This window comes from Vitis riparia, chromosome 15 (genome assembly GCF_004353265.1).
Source record: "Vitis riparia cultivar Riparia Gloire de Montpellier isolate 1030 chromosome 15, EGFV_Vit.rip_1.0, whole genome shotgun sequence".
Taxonomy (NCBI): Eukaryota; Viridiplantae; Streptophyta; class Magnoliopsida; order Vitales; family Vitaceae; genus Vitis; species Vitis riparia.
In genome coordinates, this window is record NC_048445.1 from 2,860,312 (window position 1) to 2,883,498 (window position 23,187).

The window sequence follows — 23,187 nt, forward strand, 5'->3', positions numbered from 1 at the left end:
CGAATTCAGAGACCATTATGGACCCATGGCAAGTGGGTGTGTAGGACAACAAACGGGCGAGAAAGTATTCACTTGATTTTGATTTCTTATCAAAATATTCTTGCAAACCAAACAGCTCCAACTAACAAGAAAAAATGTGAAAGCAAGATCGCACTGATGAGATTATTTTGAACCCAGGTTTCATGCACTTTTTCTGAAGCTACAAGCTCAAAGAAAACAACCATGATGAAGTCTGTAATCAAAATGGGAGAAAAACTTCATTAGCATCAATGTCTGCAATAATTTTCCCGGAAAAGGGTTGCCTTCTGCAAGATAATCCGCTGAATTAATCCATATTTATCAGTTATCACTCCATTATAACAAAAACAACTTTACAAACTTGGAGTTTTTCATTTAAGTTTCCTCCATGGCCTGCATGCCAACTTCAAAATCAAATCCACCCTAAACAAAAGAGTTGTAACTTCTACTGATATACTGAATTTTCAGATGGATTGATCCATGACTGGGAAAGAAATAGTATTTATATTACTACATAGAAACAGAGGCAGTACAATATCCGGATTTACAAAATCTCCAAAAACTACATTAAGCAAAATGAATAGCATAGGAAGAACACACTAGTAAGCATTCAAACTCTTGGCAGTGTAATATTGTTTCGGTTCAAGAGGTACAGCTAAGCTTGAGAATGTCATATAACATGAACACAAGTTGCATTACTCACAAAGATGGTTTGGAGATTCCCGCCAAATAGCTGATTATTGTGGAAATGTCTACTGTTGGAGATTCCAGTGCAACTGAAACTCTATGGTTGTGAAGGTGTAGGAGATGTCGGTGGCTTGAAATCGGGATACTGCAGCCAAAAGGACCAAGAGAAAGGAAACAGTTTGATCAGAACATAGATGGAAAGGGTAAGTTATTTTGCCCAAAAGCTAATGTCTGCGTCAGGATGAGGATATTGCCAAGGGGTTTTTTTTCCCCCTTTTTCTGTTCTTTCCATGGGATTCTTGGATTATCAGCATAACAAGCCTTCAATTATCCGGGCAAGTTCATTACTATATCACATGGAAAAGAACTAGCAATGGTAGCTCAGTGATCTTCACCAAGCAGCAAAAATGTATTAGCCACTTGTAGGTGGCTAATGAACTTCAAATTCCTCAACTGGATGAAAGGGGAAAAAGAAAATCAAAGAATTTATAGAATGCTTACATATGGGTATGGAGATAAAGGTCTTGAAAGGCTGGGAATTGATTCTGCTTGAACTTCTGGTTTGGGGACTGAATTGATTTCTGGTGGTGCAGCTGCCTCTACTTTAGGCTCGGTGCTCGTGGGAGGTTCTGGGGTTGCCACTGCAGGTGCGGGAAGAGAGTTGCCATACGCGGGTGATGGTAGAAGAGCCTTTCCAATATCCTGAATTACCCAGGTAAATTAGAACAGAAAGAGTGAATTTAGAAATATTTGATGGAGACTTTTGGGGTTCTCGAATGAGGAATAGAAATGTTATAGTTTCCAACAAGTGTGAATACCTTTATCTCATCGACAAAATCTTTAGGGGCAATCTTGGTGGTCAAGAACTCATCAACTTGTTGCAGAGTTTCCTTTCGATCCTGTGAAAAGGGTGACCCTCACAATAAAACAGTTGCACGGAATTGTAGTTGGGTGGTGCACATTATGAACATTTTCCACAGCCACAAGGCACCTTCCTTTAAAGAATTTCAAGAAAATAGAAAATCTTAAAGTTCAGAAAAGTACTGCAGACAAACCTCAGCAAATAGGAATTTCTTGCTGACAAACTGCAGAATTGCAGCCGAGCCTAAAAGTTGGAGTAGTGTTTCTACCTCTGAAAAGGTCAACCAAAGGCACCAATGTTGAATTTCTCATCGCAAGCACTATGTTAAATAAATATCAATAAGCAAGAGACACAAAAGCCGAACAACCCCAACCTCTGAAAATGCCAATAAACCCAATCCAGTAGCTGCTGCCAGTCCAACAGTAAGAGACAGGCCATCTATACCCTCCTGCACATTTATTTTTATCGTAAATCACATAGAAAAGCTCACTACTAAACCCTAATTTTTTAAAAAGCTGTGATCCTAGTACAAGAGCATAGACTATTATTTATTAGTCACATGAACCTCAGAAAGCCAACATACCCACTCAATCCTAAGTTCATTTGATGATATTAAGAGTTACAACTCATACAAATACAACTTGAAGTGGATACATTAGTATAGAGGCAGGGAGTTTCATGCAAAAGAAACTGAAGAAATAAAATCATTCATAACCTGAGATAGACATGCATTTTTTCACACCTAAAAACTGAGGACACTTGGTCAGACTCCAGAGATCGACTTAACTCGACAAACCAAGTCCAATTTGTGGTCAGTCATGTGAAGCTCGTTTCGACAGTCTAATCTATTTAATACCTATTTGATTGTTCAAGCATAGTCATCATATCAATTTTCCCATGCTCTTTTCATCTTTCTCTTATCCTTATGGCCTTTCAGTACAAACAATATTTCTCATCCCAAATTCAGTTACTGTTATTCCTTTTATACAACAAGTTGTCTTAGCTGACTTTAGATAACTTTGTGCCATCAGGGGGATGCCTCGTTCATCTAATGAATTCTTTCATTTCTTATAAACCCATTCCTTGAATTGCAACTTGCTTCTCATCCTCATTTAAGAAATACCAATCCAGCATTATTGTTCATCACATTATCTATGATGAAATAGCTGGCTTTAGGGCAGTAAGAGAAAAAACCCAGATAGGTACTTTAATATTTCAATCTAACCATAGTTCTTAACAAATCCATGAAGATAAAAAAGAAAAAATTAGAGTCAATAAGCAATCAAAAGACTGAGATACATACTCCAAGTGCATCACTGATAGACTCAGCAAAGTTTCCAAGGTCAAGACTCAATGTTTTCTTTGGCAGTATCCAGGGAAGGCTGCTATTCTGCAATAATACAATGCATCTCAGAGTTTCTGACTATTATAAATGCATCAATGACAATTTCAAGTAGCAATAGATTGCTGTAAAGAATGAAAACATAATAAAACAGAAATGAGAATGGTAAAGACCATCCATCCTCGGGGTCCTTCTGCACCATCTTTTATTGCATAAGCAGCTTTGAATCCATTAACAGCGGCCAACTCAGCAACCATTTCAGAATTCCCATCAAATCTGACATACAGTATAAAGACAGCAACCAAAGCTTCACATGTTAGCTCTAGGAAACAAAGAACTAACCCAAAACTCAAGCTTCATTACCTGATCTACTTGTGAAATTACAGAACATTAGGACCAGGAGAAAATGAAAATTTAAAATTGGTTCCAGGTCATGGTAAATGTAACGCTACCATGATTTTATTTTATTTTATTTATTCATTACTTTTATAAACTGTTGGTTTAATCCCATGGTTAATTGAAGACATGGCATCCACATGCTGAACTGGTCAAGCAGCATCCATGTCACAGACCATGAATATTTGAAATAGGCTTTGATGAGATTGAATAACATTTTCAGAAAAGGGAAATTTTCAAAAGAAAATAGGGACAAAAAATAAAGCCTTCATGACTTTGCAGTATTATGAATCGTCCTTGATTTTATTCATGCATTGGCTTTTGTGTTTTTCTATCTGTGGAAACCGATAAATTAGGAAATTGCATGGATTTCTCACTCAGTCACTCATACAGGAATTGGAATATCTAAAATGTCCACATCCAAGAAAGAAATGCTATGCCAAATTTACATGAAGATTCTGGAATTTCTCGTGTTGTTGGAGATGGAACGGTAAATAAATTACAGTACATCTGAGAATTAACCAGAAGCAATATCTGCATGGCCAGAACAAGCCTAAAAATTTCTTAGCCACAAACTTAAGACTGCTTGTGTTTGTGAAGAACTGGATTTAATTTGGAATTCCAATTCTTATCCTGCTTTATCTTGGGAGTGTGGAATTGATTTTCTTGGATTTGGATTCTGTGGAACTTAAATTCAATTCCATATCCACTGCCATTTAAAACAACCAAAATGTGGATATGGAATTGAGGCCACAATCCCAATCCCGATCCCAATTACATGCAACCAAACACAACCAAAGAACAATGCAAATGCCTAAACACCAAATAACTGGCAGGATGAACAATTTCTTCACATTGAATGAGTGAAAAATGGTGCAATTTGGATCCAGAGCCTTACTTGTCAAGAATCAACAATGTGGTATTCTCTGGTTCCTTGAACTTCAAAGAAAGCTTCTTCAAGAACGCCTGCTTATCTCCACCTTTATATGGAATCGCCACCGGTTTCTTCCTCAAACCCCTGATATCCGGACTTCCCACTTGCCTAAACTCCACCGGTGCTCTTATATCAAGCAACTGAGCAGTGGCATCATCCCCCAATTTTGCATAAGCATTCCTTGCAGACTCAACCCCCCATGGCTTAGGCTTCTTCAGAAGCTGAGACAACACCAATGGCACCACCAAAATCAAAGCCCCACCAGCCACAACTGCAGGGTTCTCAACCCCAAAGCTGATCACTCTGTCAAGAAACCCATTGGCATCAAACTCAATAATGCCCCCAGAAGTGGAGGTGGTCACTGATTGGTCCAGAGCTTCTTCATATGTCAAAGCTGCGGCAGCCCCAGGGCCGAGTACAGATGAAAGTAGCACCAGACCACCATGAAAACTCCTAGTGAAACACTCTTGTAGAGCTGGTGGGGTGGTGTTAAAAGTGGCAGAACTTGAGATTTTCAGCGCAGAAACTGCGGGGAGTGATGAGATTTTTCTGGGTTCTGTTCTTCTATCACGAAGAACTGACAGTGGAGTCAAGCCTGCTAAATTAAGGGCCCCCATGGCATAATTCTAAGACCTCAATACAACAAATTGGTATATGGGTTTTCAGAATAATTGATGGGAAGATTTGAATAAAGTAAAAAAATATGAGGATTTTGGGTTTCTTTTCTTGTGGAAGATGATGATGAAAGAGGCTTAGCTTGAGAGGGTGCAATCTGGCTGGTCTGTTCTTCGGTGGGGCTGGAAAGAACGATGGGAATTTGTCCACGTGGCTATTGAGGATGAGAGTTGGTGACCTCTGATCATGATGGGTTGATGGGTTGATGGTCATGCTCTTGTGTTTGTGTGGCTAGAAAATGTTTTGAGATACGTCGACCATGAAAATTCTACAATAAAAACACAATAGCCTCCTACAGTACACTGTACTTTAGAACAGTACAAAGGAAAAGACAAAAAAAAAAAGAAAAAAAAGAAAGTTATTTGATTAAAAGGCATTGCAACCTAATTTTAGAAATCTAATATAATATTTTTTTATAAAAAATAATTCTCGTTATAAAAATAAATAAATACTTAAATATTTATATAATTTTATTAAGCTTTTTTTATTATAAGTGAGAAAAAATTATTGAAAATAACATATAAAAAAAATAGAAAAAGTATCTAATAAAATTTTAAACCAATAAATTTAAACATATTTAATCAAAACTTTAAAAAAGAGAAATAAAATTAATCCTATATTTTTAAAAATAAAAATAATAAATTCCCTTAAAAATAAAACATATTCTCTGTGGTATATATTCATTTGTTTCTATATGTAATGTAAATCGAGAAAAAGGACTGATGTTGCAATCAATCATAAATCTCATTTTAAAGATGTTTTTAATTTGTTAAAATTACAATTATTAGAATCTAATATTAAAATTTACTTTGCCGACATAAAAGAAATTTCTCTCATGAATTCTCATGATAAAAAAAGGGAACTATTTATGTATTAATTTTTTAATCAATTTTAATAAAATTTGGCTTTTGATTTGAAGAAAGATAGATAATTGGAGTTATGTGATGTGGTGCGTCTTGTGAACCATATCACGTGATCCCACTCTCCATGAGTGGAACAACGCTACAATATCTTCCAACCTTTTTGGACCTATTACTATCTTTGTCACCAAAAATTATGTAACAGTCCTGTCAAATTAATGATTCTCATTGTATCCAACTAAATTTCAAAATTATAAAATAACTATGAAAATTTTCAAAATATTTTTTTATATTCTGCCATCTGTTTCAGATATATTTTCAACATTGGATATTTAAGTCACTGGTAATTATTTTTGAAAACACTTTTTTTTTCCTAAAAAAAAGATAAAAAATCAAAAATAACCTTTTACTCTTAAAAATAAAAAACATAATATTATTTTAATTATTTTTATTTATTTTTATGACTATTTAAAAAAAAATTATACACAAAAAATAATTAAAATAAAATACTATATATAAAAAATATTTTTAAAACATATTTTTTTAAAATATATAAAACAAGTTAAAAATTTTGAAATTCCTAAAAATAATATTTTTTTCTACAAAATATTAAATAAAATTTTTAAAAACCATTCTCAAAAACCATTTTTAAAAATTGTTCTAAAAAAAAAAAATTACCCAAAAATCTCAAAATTTTGGAAAATTTTAAGGTTTCTTTTAGCAAAATTTACTTAAAAAATTTATTTAGCCAAAAATGCATGAAAAAAAAATCCAAAAACCTCAACTATGATTGCCTAAGTTCACTCAAAGTTCTGAATTGTGTCTAATCTAATATATACTTGGACAAAAGAAATTTTAGAAAATAAATAAATAAATTCTTTGACCCAAAAATAAAAGTTTTAAGTAGATTCTTTTTTAATTTTTTAATTTTTAATTTTTATTTTTTATGGAAAGGACCTTGCCTGGAAGCAACTGCAGCACAACCTAAGAAGCTGCATGTCAAAACTCTGCTACAACTTAAAGAGCTAAGAACGAATAAACAGAATTATAATACATGACCCAGAAGAGAAGAGATGTAATCTTCACAGAAGATCAAAAAAGTAATCCAAACCTTGGCCGATTTCCCAGATTGAGATGCCAACACCCCATGAACGAGCTTCCTCTAGCCTGAGAAAAATCGACATTAGTGATGGGTAGAACACTGCATGCTTGGCATGGTGATCATCCGAATAAAAGAACAAATGCTCCCCACTGTTCTTCTCCCACTGCAATACCGGCTTGTGCTTGTCCAATAAGGCTAGATAATCCCTTCCTGTGATTGCTCCACCACCTCCACCTGCAGTTCCTGAAGATCAATTTTTAACAGGAGAGTCCTCTAATTTCTAGTAAACTGGGATTTACTACCAGTCACCTCAAATGACTCCACAGATGTGTCAACTAGCAGAAGGTCAAGATTGATTGAACATTTGATCTTTTGATCATTGAACAGGTCTGGACCCATGAAGTGTTTTGCTTAGGGGTTGTATCAGAAGGATTGTCTCTCATTTATATCTCTATGGCTATGTTTGGTTCGGCTAAGTATTAAAAAAAGAAAAAAAAAATGCTAAAAAAATTATTTCTTGTTTTTGGTTTGTCAGAAGAGAAAAATAAGTGAAATGAGTTTAAAATACATAAAAATAATCTATTAACTTTCTATCTTTTTTTATTTTCTTTCCCTTGAATTTTCTTTCAATTTTTCCAACAACCAAACATTGCATAAGTAAAGAAAAAAACCAAGGAGAATGGTATTTTCAAGTTTAGTTTTACTATAGAAAATACAAAAGAAAATAAAATATAATTAAAAATAATAATAATTTATGCATTTTAAAATTATTTACTCTTTATATAGACATGGTAAAATAGAAAAAATGAGTTTGTAGTAATATATAAAAATAATTTAGTGGTCTTAAATCTATTTTTAATCTTTCTTTACTTTTTTTCTTTATTTTCTTTCCCTCACGTTTTCCCTCAAATTTTCCATAAACCAAACATAGCCCAAAAAGTTCAAGTCCTTTCCAATCCAAGGCAAGAGAGATCAGATCAAACCGGGCTCAATGAAAACCCAGAATTCCCCCATTAGGAGACTGTCTGCACAACTAATCAGAATTTTCACTCTAGGGACGGAAGTGTTTGAGCTCAGTCCAAATGACTGTTTCATGAAGGAACAGGAAACTCCAATCATCTAGAGAAAAATTGAAATGTATGTAAACTCAACATACCTTTCGAAAGGGCAAAATCATTCCCATAGAAATTAATGCCAAGAAGTATCTTCCGTGCCAGGTTCTGATCACTTTTACCCACACTGCCAAGGAGAAGCTGCAGGGTGGAATGAATCCACTTCAAAGGTGCATTCGGCCCAGGATTATGAGGACCTGAGAAGTCATAAGTCATAAGGGAAAATCCATCTACATAATCACTCAAACTCCGAAGATCTGCTGGCCCAAAATCATGCTCTTGAAGCTTCTCTGAGCGTGTTGGACCTATAACATAAATCAGCTGCAAACCTTGTTTACCATTCTTCTCTGAGCTCACAGAATGCAGCGCTTGTCCAAGCTGTTTTATGAACTGCAAAGCCTAAACTTGCAAAAAAGAAAGATCCAACAAATCTCACACATTTCCAAGTGAAAGAAAAGGCTGATAGTTTCATCTCCTAGCAAACACACAATTTGAAATATTGAAATGCTACAATGTAAGAAATATACAAGGAATCATCTATGCCTTTTGTGGGTGGGATTGGGGGAGGAATGGGGAAAGGAGATGAATATGTCCAAAGGTTTGCAAATGCTAAATTGCTATTTTACCCCTTCATCTCCATTTGTTTGTATGACTTTTTTTGGCTGGCTTTTATTTATTAAATATTATTTTTCTTACTCTTATTATTTTAGTAAAAAAAAACTCTCAAAAGATGTTCTTTTAAAATGAAATTAAAAAATTACTTTAAACTATATGTAAGGATATTATGGTCGAGTCATTTCTTTTTCTATTCTCATTCTCATCGTTACCAAACATTGAAATGGAAATAAATCATCATTCCAACCTTACATTCCTAGGTGTAGCTAAAAATACAAGAATTTGAATGACCAAATTCATTTCTATCCAAGGAGAAATAGGAATGATAACAAAATATTCATTCTCATTTCCTATTCCCACGTACCAAACATGGCCATAGTGTCTTACTACAAAGTTGTTCAAGAAAGTATCTAAACTTAACAACTGAAATTAGCAATAGCAAAAATTTACTAAAAGAAATTAAGAGAGAAGGGAAAGCCAGAAGAAAAATAAAAGCCATTAGAGAAGATAGTATTTACCATGTTCCTCATCTCTGGATCATGCAAGATACCATAGGCTGCCCACCTCGACCAAGATTCTAGCACTATACCATCATAATCCATTTCCCTATAATTAATAAGAGAATCCAATAAAATATAGAAAAGGGTTCATTGAATCAGATTAAACGGCAGCACAAACTGTTTATTCATTCCAAACCACATAGTAGGTCGCATTTTGTCTACATATATTTAAGGATAACCAGAATCTGGAACATTTGTGCTATTTCCTCTGCTTTGGATTCTGGAAATCCATTGTCTTCTGTTCTTTTTCTCTTTTTTTCCCCTGATTTGGTGGAGAATGAGAAGGAAAGAGGCAGCTCTATTACATAATTAATAATATTATTTGCTTTTCCAAAATATGCTTAATTTCTTAAATATATTTATATGTATCAAGTTGAGGAATGGAGTCAGTTGTGTAGTTTCAGCCTAAGCTGAACTCAACCCAAACTACTCAACCTGAACCTAACCCAATACCTGCTCCATTTTAGGAATATTATGCATATGCTGTAAGTAGCAAATCTCCTCTGATCACCCTACAAGCACCCCATATTTTAATGGGATATCATAGGCATCTAATTTGTAGCATGATCTCCACTTATCGCCCTTATTGACATGAGCACCGCATTAACACAGAATCAATTTCCATTTAATGATCATGCATGGAATTTAGAGATAAAATCCATTCAAGATCTATATCAATAAGAGCCTAGTCATGTCTCTGCGGTTTAAGCTTACTTGCACTCTGTTATTATCATTTCAATTGCTTTATCCCTCTGCTTTTTCTTTCGAAGCAACTCCTTAGGAATGGCTTCCAGAACAACTCTAGGAATCACCTATAAATAAAGAGAGTAGCTTAGAAACATAAAATATATTGTTGGTGCAGATCTGCAGAAGACTAACAGTGGTTGTGATTAAACTGTAAATGGAAATACAACAACATTTCTAGATTGATCTGAAAATTTTCAATCACTTGGCAATGACATAAACTTTTGTTTTGGAAAAAAAAAAAAAAACACAAACAAACAAACAAACAAAGAAAAATAAAGGGAAAAAAAGGAAGATCCAAGACATACCCAAGCATCTCCTTTCATTCTAAGCTCTGTGATCCATCCTATATCAGCATTATGTCTCCCCTCCAGAACCAAATTGGTCCCCTGGCTGGAAAATGAGAAAACGAAGAAGACTTTGAACAATAGTAGTCTAGAATAAACACAATTTTTTTGTCTCTTAGTTTATATTAGAGTGAAAATCAGAAAAGTCCAACTAGATTTCAGAATTTTCCTTCTTTTTTTTTTTTTTTGTCATCACCTATTAACTCCAACAAAATTCTAGTTGTTGAGCAGATTAACTATAAGTTAATATGTCATTTATTTATCTCAAAACTAACAGATGTAGCATAAGTTTGAGGGAAAGAACACAACTTCATACTCACTACTGATAACCCCATCTAGCTGACTACCATTACAAGGAAAACATATAAATTCCAGACACCTCTAGAATAATATTTTCAAAAAATTTCACTGGAATTCTCTGATACTTCCTGGCTATTTTTGGGCAATAAAGGTTCTTACAAGCTGGTAAATAGAGGATTATGGAAGCGAAATCCAGGTTTGAGGCAATGAATCTCAAGACTTAGATGTTTACAATTTAAGGAACTGTGATTGTGCATACCTCCTCAGATCATACCAGACAGGTGATAAATGCGTGAACTTGGAGTTGAAACTTTTTGCCAGATCATAGCCTTTGTTATTCCTGCAGAGTTTAGCGAGCCAGGAAAAATTTTCATCAATATTACCCTCACATCCAAAAATAACCCTATCGTTGAAATCAACATTGGAATGAAATTGATGAACTGCTCTACTGCAAGAAACTGATTAAAAACTTCAATTTAGATTCCAATGCTACTTCGTGTCTAATTTAGATAATATTTTTTATGTTCATTCTACTAAATTTCAAAACCTGAATGTAATTTTCAATATTGATATTTTATTAAATCTACTGATTTCATTGTTCAATATCATTCTGATTAAAATAAACAAAATAAAAAGGCAATAACCAAAAGCAAGAAAGCAAGACCCAAATTCAAAAATTTGAGAACCTTGCTTTAATCAGAACCATTAAACCATAATTGTAGTATTCCATAACTCAATGTTCCAAATGCATTCAGGCTAAAAGGAAAGCATACCAGGGAGTTATGTAGGCCAGTACAGGATATGTATAATGCCGCTGAGACATGTTCTTGGACACCTTGGAATTCTCCTGAATTTCTTACAAATTAGCAAGCAAAATGGAAAAAATCTAAAACTTCTCTTTTGCAAAATGAAATTAAAGCAGATTGATTGGAGAGCTGAGGGTGAAAAGTAAGACATTGAATCTAATAATTTGATTAGGCTTTGGTGCTTTACAGAGTGAGGACTAAAATTCTTACATATGGTCAATGCAATTGAAAACTTTAATCAAGTTTTACTTCCCACATTTTCTCAGCAACTAAACAAGGGCATGCAGAGGTATTTTCCAAAACCTTGGACATCTCTTGAGTTCCTTACAAATTAAAAATAGCCAGAAAAACGGAGCAAATATATCCTGTTTGGCTACTGAGAAAACAGAATAAAGAAAGAAAAAAACCAACACTTACAGTGAGGATCTCTTGGTAATTCACATCAGCTTTGACGAGGCCTTGCTGGTGTACATACGAGGAGAGAGCGCGATTCGTACGCGGAGCGTACCTTATACGGTATACTAATACGGCAATGGCAGGAGCTATGACGACGAAGAGGAAGAGGACGATGTTGATTTTGGGGCTCGAAGCTGAGTCGCCACCGCGTCGGATTGCCCGCTTCGACGCTTCGACTCGGTCTTCACGCCGATCCGAATTCGACGGCACTCGCCCTTCGCGTCTCTTAGCCATTTCGAACTCACCGGGTCACGGCCGAGTCAGGAGGGTTCTATTACGAGGGGAGTGAACGAAGCTGTGAATTTCTGACTGAATCGGTAACCGTGAGGATGCTATGTGCGCGAGAGCACTGAAGACAAGGTGGTCTTGACTCTTGACCAATCAGACTCACGGTTGCAGTCAAATGTTTGACTTTTCTATTTTGTACACGAGCCGAGGTATGATTGGGTAAGAATATGTATTTTGCAAATATTTTTAACTGATGTTTGGTTTGTAAGAAAATGATAAATTTATAGACATAATTTTTATTATAATTAACATGATAATTTTCAATTTGGGCATAACTCCGCATTTTCTTTGCAACCAAACACAAACAGCCCCAAACAATCATAGCTATCACTTATCCGGACAGTTACACCCTTACGCTTCTTCAGAATTACGCTCAAGTCCCCATTAAGAAGATAACAAAAATGCCACAGAAATATCCTCAGAAATGGGTTTTTCTCCCATAAACCCTCGTTCTCCCAAAACCCTAACACCATCTTCGGCCTCTAAATCTCAGCCCAATCAAACCAGGTGAGTCATATTCTTCACTCTCATATACCTTTATCTCATATTTCTTTGACATTTTTCTCTATATTTTTCTTCTGTAATCCTATAAACAATCTTGTCATGGACACCAAGCTCTTGATATCTTCATCCAAAGCCTCACCATCCACTGTTTTACCATTCTTTCTCTCATACAAGTCATCTTTCTTTGAGAAGCCTAAAGTTTCTGTAAAATCCCATCTTTCGTTTACTCCAAATCACACACAAAAGACGCCATTTTTGGGTGGAAGTTTGGTTTTGCGAGAGAGGGTTGATTGTTTGAGAAATTTGAGAAAAACCCACGTTCCTGTTGGGCCAATAAGAGCTGCAGTGAAGAGAAGAAAAGAGCTTCCATTCGATAATGTGGTTCAAAGGGACAAGAAGCTGAAACTGGTTTTGAAGATTAGGAAGCTTTTAGTGAGTCAACCAGACCGAGTTATGTCTCTTAGGCAGTTGGGTAAGTATAGAAGAGAATTGGGTCTCACGAAAAAGAGAAGATTTATTGCTCTGTTGAAGAAATTCCCTGCAATATTTGAGATTGTGGAAGAAGGGGTTTATTCACTTAAGTTCAAGTTGACGCCAGAAGCGGAGAGACTTTACTTGGAGGAGTTGAAGATTAGGAATGAGATGGAGGATTTGTTGGTTGTCAAGTTGAGGAAGTTGTTGATGATGTCGATGGAGAAGCGGATTTTATTGGAAAAGATTGCTCATTTGAAGACTGATCTTGGGCTTCCTTCAGAATTCCGCGACACAATTTGTCAACGGTACCCGCAATATTTTAAGGTTGTGCAGACTGAAAGAGGGCCAGCATTGGAATTGACCCATTGGGATCCTGAGCTTGCAGTTTCGGCTGCAGAGATTTGGGAGGAAGAGAAGCGAGTTAGAGAGCTTGAAGAAAGAGACTTAATTATAGATAGGCCACCAAAGTTTAATAGAGTAAAGCTACCAAAAGGTCTTAGTCTTTCCAAGGGTGAGATGAGAAGGCTTTCTAGGTTTAGAGACATGCCTTATATATCCCCATATTCTGATTTCTCAGGACTGAGGTCTGGTTCGTCTGAGAAAGAGAAGCATGCATGTGGGGTGGTTCATGAGATGTTGAGTCTTACAGTTGAAAAGAGAACTCTTGTGGATCACCTTACCCATTTTAGGGAGGAGTTTAGATTCTCCCAGCAGCTGAGGGGGATGTTGATAAGGCACCCCGACATGTTCTATGTTTCTTTGAAAGGGGACAGGGACTCAGTTTTCCTCAGGGAAGCTTACAGTGATTCTCAGTTGATAGAGAAGGATCGGTTGTTGGTTATCAAGGAGAAGCTCCGTGCTCTTGTTTCTGTTCCCAGATTTCGAAGGAGGGGTGCTCCCAGAAGCGATGCAGATGTGGTGGAGGGAACTGATGAACAGGAACATGGAAGTGGTGAGGAGGGAGAAGAATGGTCAGATGTTGATAATTTAATGGGTGATGGATTAGATGATGATGATGATGATGACGACGACGATGAAGAAGATGACTGGAGTGATGAAGATGATAATACACCTCCTGATTTTGATGAAGATGATGGAACCATGAAGTTTGAATTGAACAAAGAAGTTAAGCAGGTTGATAACTTGGGGAAGGATGAAGAGAAAGTGCTTGTTCCCATGTTCCCTGATGGTCGACCCAGAGAACGCTGGTAAAAAAACCTTATAAAATTGCCACAGCCTAGACTTAGTGAGACCTGAATGCCTTTTTATGATATGCAAGGGGGGTTGAAGAATGAAGTTTTATTCCTTTATGAGCCACTGCATCCTTTAACAGTATAACTCCTGGGTCTTCATTCTCACATTTTAAACTCCAATGAAGTGCATCAGAAAAATGAGAACCTTGAAGACAGATTTCTTCACTTCAACAACAATGTAAGAGAACTCAAGACCTTACTTCCATATTTATGAAAGCTTTAAGCTGAAAGGTTATGAGAATGATAAACAAGTTTAGCTTATTTTTGTTAGTGTGTAACAGTTTGTTCCCATTTGTTAATACAATGTGCTATTGATGGCCTTTGACAGCACTAAACAAAAAGGTTTGTGTGAATGATACGAGATTCGGCTTCGTTGTTGAATTATGTAATAGTTTGTGCTTAGTGTTAAGTGTTTTTCCTTCTTTTTTTACCACATTCTCTTGTGATATGAATAGTACAAAGCATACCAACTAGTAGTATGTTCCTGTCGATCATGGATATTGATTTGGAACAAAAGAAAGAGGGAATTATTCTTGCAGGTACCTAAGCCTATTAAACCGATGAGGGTAAGATGCTCAAGCAGCTTTATTCTTTCTGCATGTGGGTTGACCTCATATTGACTTTTCAGGAGTCGAAAGGATCCGGTTTTGCCACTCAAGTCAAGTGCCAGGATAGTGAGACCTCACTGTGCTGGAATCTTATGTGGCCTATAAGGGGGCTGTATCCAACACCAGAATGAGCAGAGCCATGGAAGTTTTGATAATCAAGGCACTGGTTGTTGATTCTCCCTCAAGGGCTTCTACTGGTGCCATCTCTGCTGGTGTTGATGTTTTCCGATTCAATACCACCTGTGGCATGCTAGGAGCCCTTGTTGTGAGAAGCCCACAACCTGTGTCTTGCCTGCTGGATTTTGTATCTGCTATCTGAGACAGGCATTGTCCACTGCTCTTCATGGCCAAGCAATCCTTGAAGAGAGGGGACAACTTTTTTTCCTTGCATGATTTTGTGTTGTTTATGATACATTGTGAGCTACACCCTGGGTGGCAAGTACCCTTCTCTTGATAGCTGTTAATACTTTGTCCTGAAACAAGTGTTCTACAAATAGGCAGCTCAAACTCAACTGATTCTGGGTTCTCTCTCTGAATGGGAGGAGATCTTCACCTTATATGCAACCTTTGCCTATCAATTAGAAGTTTTCCTTTGCCTTAATGGTATTTCTCCCATGTCCTTCCCATAAGTAGGTTTTTCCATTTCAAATATTTTGTTCTTGAGTTGGGAAGGAGGCTGATATGCCTAGACATGGAATTCCCAAGGGTCCAAGACTGTTCAAACCAAAGGGCTTGCAGAATACCCATCTGACTTTATCATGTCTTCTTCATTCTAATTCCACTTACGGAACCCATGTTTGCAGAAAAGTGAGAGAGGACTCAGAGGAGGCAGATAAGAGTTGTGATTTTTCAAACATGAATGGGTAGAATTCTCAAGTGCATGTCTCGCACTTTCACATATCCGCCTTCAAAAAAGCTGGAAAAATCATACTTTTTATCTGACACAATGCTAGAAGTTGATTTTTATTTAATCAATTTTGCAAGCATAAATTTACACTCACAGCAATAATAATTATTTCGAATTCTACTACTGCTAAAATTGAAAATTCAAAGTTATTAATTGGCAATGATATGAGGCACACGTGTAAATTTTGACATTTCTTTTGTACTCAGCATCCCTAAATATTCGAGCATATATGTTTAGCATTATTATAAACATCCAAAGGAATAAACAAATTCTAAAGCATATATGTTTATAACTTGAAGAATGATTGAAAACAGAACATTATAAATAAAAACTAATTTTAATAAACATTTAAAAATATAAAAATTATGTTAAGAATATTTCAAGTTATAAACAGATTTTTTGTTTAAAAAACATTGTAAAACTATTATTTTTAAATTATTCTAAAAAATATTATTTTAAAATACATTTCCAAGCAGAAGATTTAAACAGTAAGCTTATATACCATGAAGGTGGTATTCAGTTGGCTTTCAAAAAGTTTACTTTTTTTTTTTTTTGGTTAGGTTTAATAAGAACTTAAGTATTATTTTTATAATTTATCTATTGGAAAAGCATTTCAGAGATCTTATTCCATTTTTCCAGCAACAGATATTTACTACAATGTTTTAGATTTTCAGGAGTGTTTTTTGCCAACATTTAATGGAAGGATAACCTTATCCACTGAAAATCTAGAAGTTCTTTTAACATCTTTGTACTTTTCCAATGGAATCCCAGCTATCTCTCCACATTCAACATCCTCTACAATGTCTACATTCGTAACTGTCTAAGACTCAAAAACTTCCATGGAAAAACTAGTTCCATTGCACCACCTCCACCCACCTCTTCAAAATCCACTCACCCACAAGCCAATCAAAACCCCAACCTCCAAGCTTTACTTGGATTCTCATTCTTCAGATGATTCCAATGTAATCACTTCTCTTACTTCAGTCAAAATGATGCACGCCCAGATGATAAAATTGCCCCAAAAGTGGAATCCTGATGCTGCAGCCAAAAATTTGATCTCCAGTTACTTGGAATTTGGTGATTTTTGGTCTGCTGCCATGGTTTTCTATGTGGGCTTGCCAAGAAACTATCTTAAATGGAACTCTTTTGTGGAGGAATTCAAGAGTTCTGCAGGGAGTTTACATATTGTTCTTGAGGTTTTCAAGGAGCTGCATGGTAAAGGAGTGGTATTTGATAGTGAAGTTTATAGTGTTGCTTTGAAAACTTGCACTAGGGTAATGGATATATGGCTTGGAATGGAGATCCATGGATGTTTGATCAAAAGGGGTTTTGATTTGGATGTGTATCTGAGGTGTGCTCTGATGAATTTCTATGGGAGGTGTTGGGGTCTAGAGAAAGCAAACCAAGTGTTTCATGAAATGCCAAACCCAGAAGCTCTATTGTGGAATGAGGCAATTATACTGAATTTACAGAGTGAGAAATTGCAGAAGGGTGTAGAGCTGTTTCGAAAAATGCAATTTTCATTTTTGAAAGCTGAGACTGCTACAATTGTGAGAGTCCTCCAAGCTTGTGGAAAAATGGGGGCTCTCAATGCAGCGAAGCAGATTCATGGGTATGTTTTTAGATTTGGATTAGACTCAGATGTATCCTTATGCAATCCTCTGATTAGCATGTACTCCAAAAATGGCAAACTTGAACTAGCTAGAAGAGTTTTTGATTCAATGGAAAACAGGAACACATCTTCATGGAACTCAATGATTTCCAGTTATGCTGCACTTGGTTTTTTGAATGATGCATGGAGTCTTTTCTATGAGTTAGAATCCTCTGATATGAAACCAGACATTGTAACTTGGAATTGCCTTTTATCAGGTCATTTTCTTCATGGTTATAAGGAAGAAGTACTGAATATTTTACAGAGAATGCAAGGTGAGGGCTTCAAGCCTAACTCAAGCTCCATGACTAGTGTTCTTCAAGCTATTAGTGAACTGGGTTTCTTGAATATGGGGAAGGAAACTCATGGATATGTGTTGAGAAATGGGTTTGACTGTGATGTATATGTAGGAACTTCACTAGTAGACATGTACGTGAAGAATCATAGCTTAACCAGTGCTCAAGCAGTTTTTGACAACATGAAGAACAGAAACATCTTTGCTTGGAACTCTTTGGTTTCAGGATATTCCTTCAAGGGCATGTTTGAAGATGCTCTAAGGCTATTGAATCAGATGGAAAAGGAAGGAATCAAACCCGATTTGGTGACATGGAATGGTATGATTTCAGGGTATGCAATGTGGGGCTGTGGTAAGGAAGCGTTGGCTGTGCTCCATCAAACCAAAAGTCTGGGATTGACCCCTAATGTGGTCTCATGGACTGCTCTGATATCAGGATCCTCACAGGCGGGAAACAATAGAGATTCCCTCAAGTTTTTTGCCCAAATGCAGCAAGAAGGCGTCATGCCTAATTCAGCTAGCATCACATGCTTGCTTCGCGCTTGTGCCAGCCTGTCTTTGCTGCAGAAGGGCAAAGAGATACACTGTCTCAGTATAAGAAACGGTTTCATTGAAGATGTTTTTGTAGCAACAGCTCTCATTGACATGTACAGCAAGTCCAGCAGCTTAAAGAATGCTCACAAGGTTTTCAGGAGGATTCAGAACAAAACATTAGCCTCCTGGAACTGTATGATCATGGGGTTTGCCATTTTCGGGCTTGGGAAAGAGGCTATATCTGTTTTTAATGAAATGCAGAAAGCGGGTGTCGGCCCTGATGCCATAACCTTCACTGCTCTCCTCTCTGCTTGCAAAAATTCAGGTTTGATTGGGGAAGGATGGAAATACTTTGACAGTATGATAACAGATTATAGCATAGTCCCTAGGCTTGAGCATTACTGCTGCATGGTTGATCTTCTGGGTAGAGCTGGCTATCTTGATGAAGCTTGGGATTTAATTCATACCATGCCACTAAAACCAGATGCTACCATCTGGGGTGCTCTTCTTGGATCCTGTCGAATCCATAAAAACCTCGAGTTTGCAGAGACTGCAGCAAAGAATCTCTTCAAGTTGGAACCTAATAACTCTGCTAATTACATCTTAATGATGAACTTATACTCAATTTTCAACAGATGGGAAGACATGGATCGTCTTAGAGAATTGATGGGCGCTGCAGGGGTGAGGAACCGGCAGGTGTGGAGCTGGATACAAATTAACCAGAGGGTTCATGTGTTCTCTTCTGATGGGAAACCCCATCCAGATGCAGGGAAAATATATTTTGAGCTGTACCAGTTAGTTTCAGAAATGAAGAAACTGGGATATGTGCCTGATGTCAACTGTGTATATCAAAACATGGATGAGGTAGAGAAGCAGAAGATTCTGTTAAGCCACACTGAGAAACTGGCCATCACCTATGGACTGATCAAGATGAAAGCAGGTGAACCCATAAGGATAATCAAGAACACAAGAATATGTTCCGACTGTCACTCGGCTGCAAAATACATATCACTGGTAAAAGCCCGGGAGCTTTTCCTCCGGGATGGTGTTCGGTTTCACCATTTCAGGGAAGGGAAGTGTTCCTGTAATGATTTCTGGTGATAGGCAAGTGTTGGAAGAGAATGTGTTGAAAGAATTCAACCTGAAGAGGATCAATGTACAGTTCCATTACTGATAGTTGAGGTTGTTCTAACCTGAAAATACTTGTAAAATTATACAAAAGAAAAGGAATGAAGCTTATTCAATGTGTCCTTTATCTTATAAATCTAGGTTTTCATCACTGCTGTGAACTTGTTTTGCAGTATAGTAACAATTCACGCATGGAATCTGAGAAAAAAATAAATTGTGGAAAGCTGAAGGAGAAAACATGTATAAACAGAAATTTTTGCAATAACATTAATGAACTGAAGAGGTTGTGCAATATATACAAGACAGTGAAGCAGCAGAGCCTCAAAGGTTCAGTTCCCATATTCCACCTGCAACTACAACATTAAAGCCTGAAACTTTCTTTAACAAAACTATTTACAGACAACCACCAGATTGATATACCACCATGGACAAAACCCAGAAAGAGATGAGAGAGAACCTAAGAACTTTTACAGAAACCTGTTGGAGAATCTGGTTCTCCGGCCACTTGAGGAAATTAAGTGGTAAAAGCAAATATAAGATGGAAAAAAGCTGCCGAACCATCTATGCAAAACTCTTGAGCTGACAGAGGAAACTCTCCTATCTTCAAATCTTCTATGATAAGCCTCAGCAGGCCTATTCTCTAAACCCAGCTCAGACTGCATTGGCAGGTTCAACTCGGCCCAGCATGGCCATCCTCTCTGAGACTTCAGCCAGACATTTGAGGTTGCAGTTGATGAGGGCCCGAACAAAGTAGCATGTGTCATCCTTGGTGTTCCCCTCAGGCACGTCCACCACAAAGGACTCAATCACCAGTGTCCCTGGTCTCCCATCAATTATTTCTGGATGAACAGTAATAACAGAGGAGTAGTTCTGCACATTCAAGAACAAAATAAAGAAGGGGTATGAATGCTTTTGGCGGACTGAACGGTAATTCGTCAATCGGAAATAGTACAAATACTCCAAGGGCATAATATGCAGAATGGCGGATATCAGTGCCCTGGAGGTTCAATGGTGTCCACACCATGCCCATCACGGACATTTTACCTTTTGCTCATATTCAGCAAGGACTCATGGGCCATATGGGCACTGTGAACCGTTTGGAAAAAGTACTATTTTTCAATAGAAAATGGAGATCCCCCATCACAATAGAACCACTCGCAAGCGGTCAAATGCAATCTCTTTATGGTTTAAGAAACAAGTCAGACGGCCATTGGAAAATGACAAGTACCTACTTCTAGACGACACTACGAGAACACGGATTAATAACTGAACTACACAACCCATTAATGTATTCATTGAAAACAAATCCAAGGCAATCCCACCAATTTTAAAGCATTGAAAAAAACCAAGTCAAGAACCAAGACCAAGAAAAGGAAGTATACCCAAGACGATTTTAGCAACAACCGACACATTAAATCATTCAAGTCTCAAAACTCAAGTAGAAACTGAATTAATAACACGTAATCGAGCCAAAACAACACTAATACACTTCAAGAGAGTAACACGAAAATTGTTCGCAAGCACAAGAAAAGACACTTCCATGAAAACCCAACCTAGCTTTTGAGGTTTTGCCAAACTGCATATCAGATAATTTTTCAGTTCATGGATGCGGCCAAAGTGCGCCAGCTGATCATTTTTCAGTTCATGGAATGAGCCATAGAACACCAACCGATAAGGAAAAGGATATGTACAAAGGCATGATGATGCAAAGAAACAAACTGAGAGGGAATAAGCTCATACCCTTAGTCTGTGATCCCCATCGAGGATTTTGATGCCAAGTACGTGCTCATCGTCATCAAACAGCTCTAGCCTTTCCGTGCTGGTTGTCGCCGGAAGACCGGTCTTGACGTTCACTTCCCGGACACTCCCAATCCTGAGGTCCCCTTGCACCACACACCTACTAACAAAGGGCTTGTACTTCTGGGGTTGATCAAATCTCCTTACCAGTGACCAAACCTGATTCATTAAACAAAAAATTCATCCAACCTGAAAATCAACAATTCAAGTTTGTATAATGCTATATACAGTGAACAGCTTTGCAGTTTGCTTCTTTGCATCTGGATGGACATAAAGAACAATTAATGCCCTCAATTTTGTAAAAATTTACATTAGAGGCCATTTTGAGCATCAGAGATTCATTGAAGCAAACCGGCTAAGCATTTGGGCAAGCAAAGCATTTTTTTTTCTTTATGCCAACACAATTAACTATAATTAATCATAACCAATACACAATGAGCTGGCCTGACTGGTGGCTGAGAAAATGATGGAAAAGGAAAGAAAATAAAATTTTGAATCACATAATTTATGTTGTTGGGGTTTCAGTGAAATGCTTGTTTAGGCCCCCTTGGCCCCCCCTTTTTTTCTCAGCTGCCAAACAAAGAAGATACAAACTTTTTTCAAATCAAATCAATTTTAAAACAGCTCAATCATTCCATTTCAAAATCACAATTCAATTTTTTTTCTTTAATTTATTACGAATTCTCTCTAACACCCGGTCCCGTGGAAAGAAGCAAAACTAAGAAAAAGTGAACCCACTTTCTAGCATTCCTTCTCATTTCCCTCAAATTTTCTCAAGAACCAAACAGACTGTAAACATCCACGCCCTTCACGTAATCCAAATCCTCCAACCCAATCCATCAGAAAAAGGGAAAAAAACATAAAATTCCCAGCACACCATTTTCCCTGACACTTCATTAAGAGAAAAAAATTTCCCATCCAAAACCCAATTTTCTAGAGAAAAATAATTGCCAGGAAAAAGTTCGAGAAAAGCTCAGATCTACACGAAAAAAACCGGGTCAAAATCGTCACAAAACCAAAGTCAGACAGATCAACGGCGACTACAGCAAAGAACGCCAAGATAAGCTCAGTCAACCCATCCAACGGCCCAGAAATGAACTTACCAGATTAGCAGGAGCTTTGACGTGCCTAACAAGAACTGAACTGCACTGGTTCTCCCGGGGCTCGTGCGCATGATGTCTACAAATGACCTGCGCCTCCATCATGGCGTTGCACGCATCACAGCCGTCTATTCCCCCCAAAGCCATCAAAAATCAGCTCAACCCACCTCTGCAATTAGTTTCCCAAGAAGCCTTGGAGAAAAACACAGAAATGAAACAATTTAGGAGTGTTCCACAACTCTGAGAATGAACCCACTTTGGTATAAGCTCTATTTTTCTTTATAATTTCCAAGGAACCTTGTGACGAACTAAGAAAATGGGCTCATTTTTATATGGGGAAAATATCTATGTGAGACCACCGACAAATGACCTAAAAAAAAGGCCTAAACCTGCCCTTAAATGGGACCGTATGCTTGACAAATGAGTTCATTTTTAATGGGTTGATGTCTATCTTGATGGGTTTGTTAGGGTTACAAGTGGGTTTGCCAAGGGTCATTTTGGGCCAAAGATCTGGGTGATGGGTCACACATCACATGGCTTGCAGTTTACTTTGGTCTGCGAGTCAAACCGTGATTCAGTAGAGGTTGTGAGATGGGGACTAAATAAATTATATTATTTTTAATAACTTATGGTAATATCCTGTATAGCATTAACTTATCTTATTTTTATATAATATCTAAGCACCTTTCAAGAAAATAGGAGCTAGCATCTTTTATTTTTGAAAAAATAATTTAAATTTTTTAGAATTATTGAAAATATCTCAAATCCTATTAACAATTATAAAAAATATGTCAAATCCTATTAACCCCTAGCGACATCACATCAGTGATCA

At 37.0% G+C, this 23,187-nt stretch overlaps 5 protein-coding genes across 6 annotated transcripts; 2 read left to right on the forward strand and 3 right to left on the reverse strand.

Annotated features, from left to right (window-relative positions):
* Positions 1–491: 491 nt before the first annotated feature.
* Positions 492–5,126, reverse strand: LOC117932390 (rhodanese-like domain-containing protein 4, chloroplastic). The gene is made up of 8 exons (XM_034853635.1): positions 4,204–5,126; positions 3,083–3,185; positions 2,871–2,957; positions 1,941–2,015; positions 1,761–1,835; positions 1,524–1,604; positions 1,207–1,407; positions 492–850 (listed from the first exon to the last, which is right to left on the reverse strand). Exons 1-8 carry the CDS (start codon positions 4,854–4,856, stop codon positions 803–805), a joined length of 1,323 nt encoding a protein of 440 aa, XP_034709526.1. The 5' UTR covers positions 4,857–5,126; the 3' UTR covers positions 492–802.
* Positions 5,127–6,667: 1,541 nt separating this feature from the next.
* Positions 6,668–12,124, reverse strand: LOC117931580 (chitinase domain-containing protein 1). 2 transcript variants are annotated; one of them, XM_034852563.1, is made up of 8 exons: positions 11,778–12,124; positions 11,328–11,401; positions 10,814–10,894; positions 10,216–10,300; positions 9,878–9,975; positions 9,122–9,209; positions 8,033–8,387; positions 6,668–7,119 (listed from the first exon to the last, which is right to left on the reverse strand). In XM_034852563.1, the coding sequence occupies exons 1-8, from the start codon at positions 12,048–12,050 to the stop codon at positions 6,857–6,859; spliced, it is 1,317 nt and encodes a 438-aa protein (XP_034708454.1). In that variant the 5' UTR covers positions 12,051–12,124; the 3' UTR covers positions 6,668–6,856. The 2 variants fall into 2 exon arrangements, with proteins under 2 accessions (XP_034708454.1, XP_034708455.1); XM_034852564.1 differs by having other exon boundaries at positions 6,668–7,110; positions 11,778–12,122.
* A 389-nt stretch (positions 12,125–12,513) lies between these two features.
* Positions 12,514–14,764, forward strand: LOC117932707 (protein WHAT'S THIS FACTOR 1 homolog, chloroplastic). The gene has a single exon (XM_034853998.1). The coding sequence runs from the start codon at positions 12,708–12,710 to the stop codon at positions 14,292–14,294; it is 1,587 nt and encodes a 528-aa protein (XP_034709889.1). The 5' UTR covers positions 12,514–12,707; the 3' UTR covers positions 14,295–14,764.
* A 1,811-nt stretch (positions 14,765–16,575) lies between these two features.
* On the forward strand, positions 16,576–19,594 carry LOC117932236 (pentatricopeptide repeat-containing protein At4g01030, mitochondrial). Its single transcript, XM_034853368.1, has one exon. It carries the CDS (start codon positions 16,690–16,692, stop codon positions 19,429–19,431), a length of 2,742 nt encoding a protein of 913 aa, XP_034709259.1. The 5' UTR covers positions 16,576–16,689; the 3' UTR covers positions 19,432–19,594.
* Positions 19,595–19,699: 105 nt separating this feature from the next.
* Positions 19,700–22,697, reverse strand: LOC117932237 (abscisic acid receptor PYL9). Its single transcript, XM_034853369.1, has 3 exons — positions 22,359–22,697; positions 21,199–21,414; positions 19,700–20,328 (listed from the first exon to the last, which is right to left on the reverse strand). The coding sequence occupies exons 1-3, from the start codon at positions 22,500–22,502 to the stop codon at positions 20,110–20,112; spliced, it is 579 nt and encodes a 192-aa protein (XP_034709260.1). The 5' UTR covers positions 22,503–22,697; the 3' UTR covers positions 19,700–20,109.
* Positions 22,698–23,187: the final 490 nt, after the last annotated feature.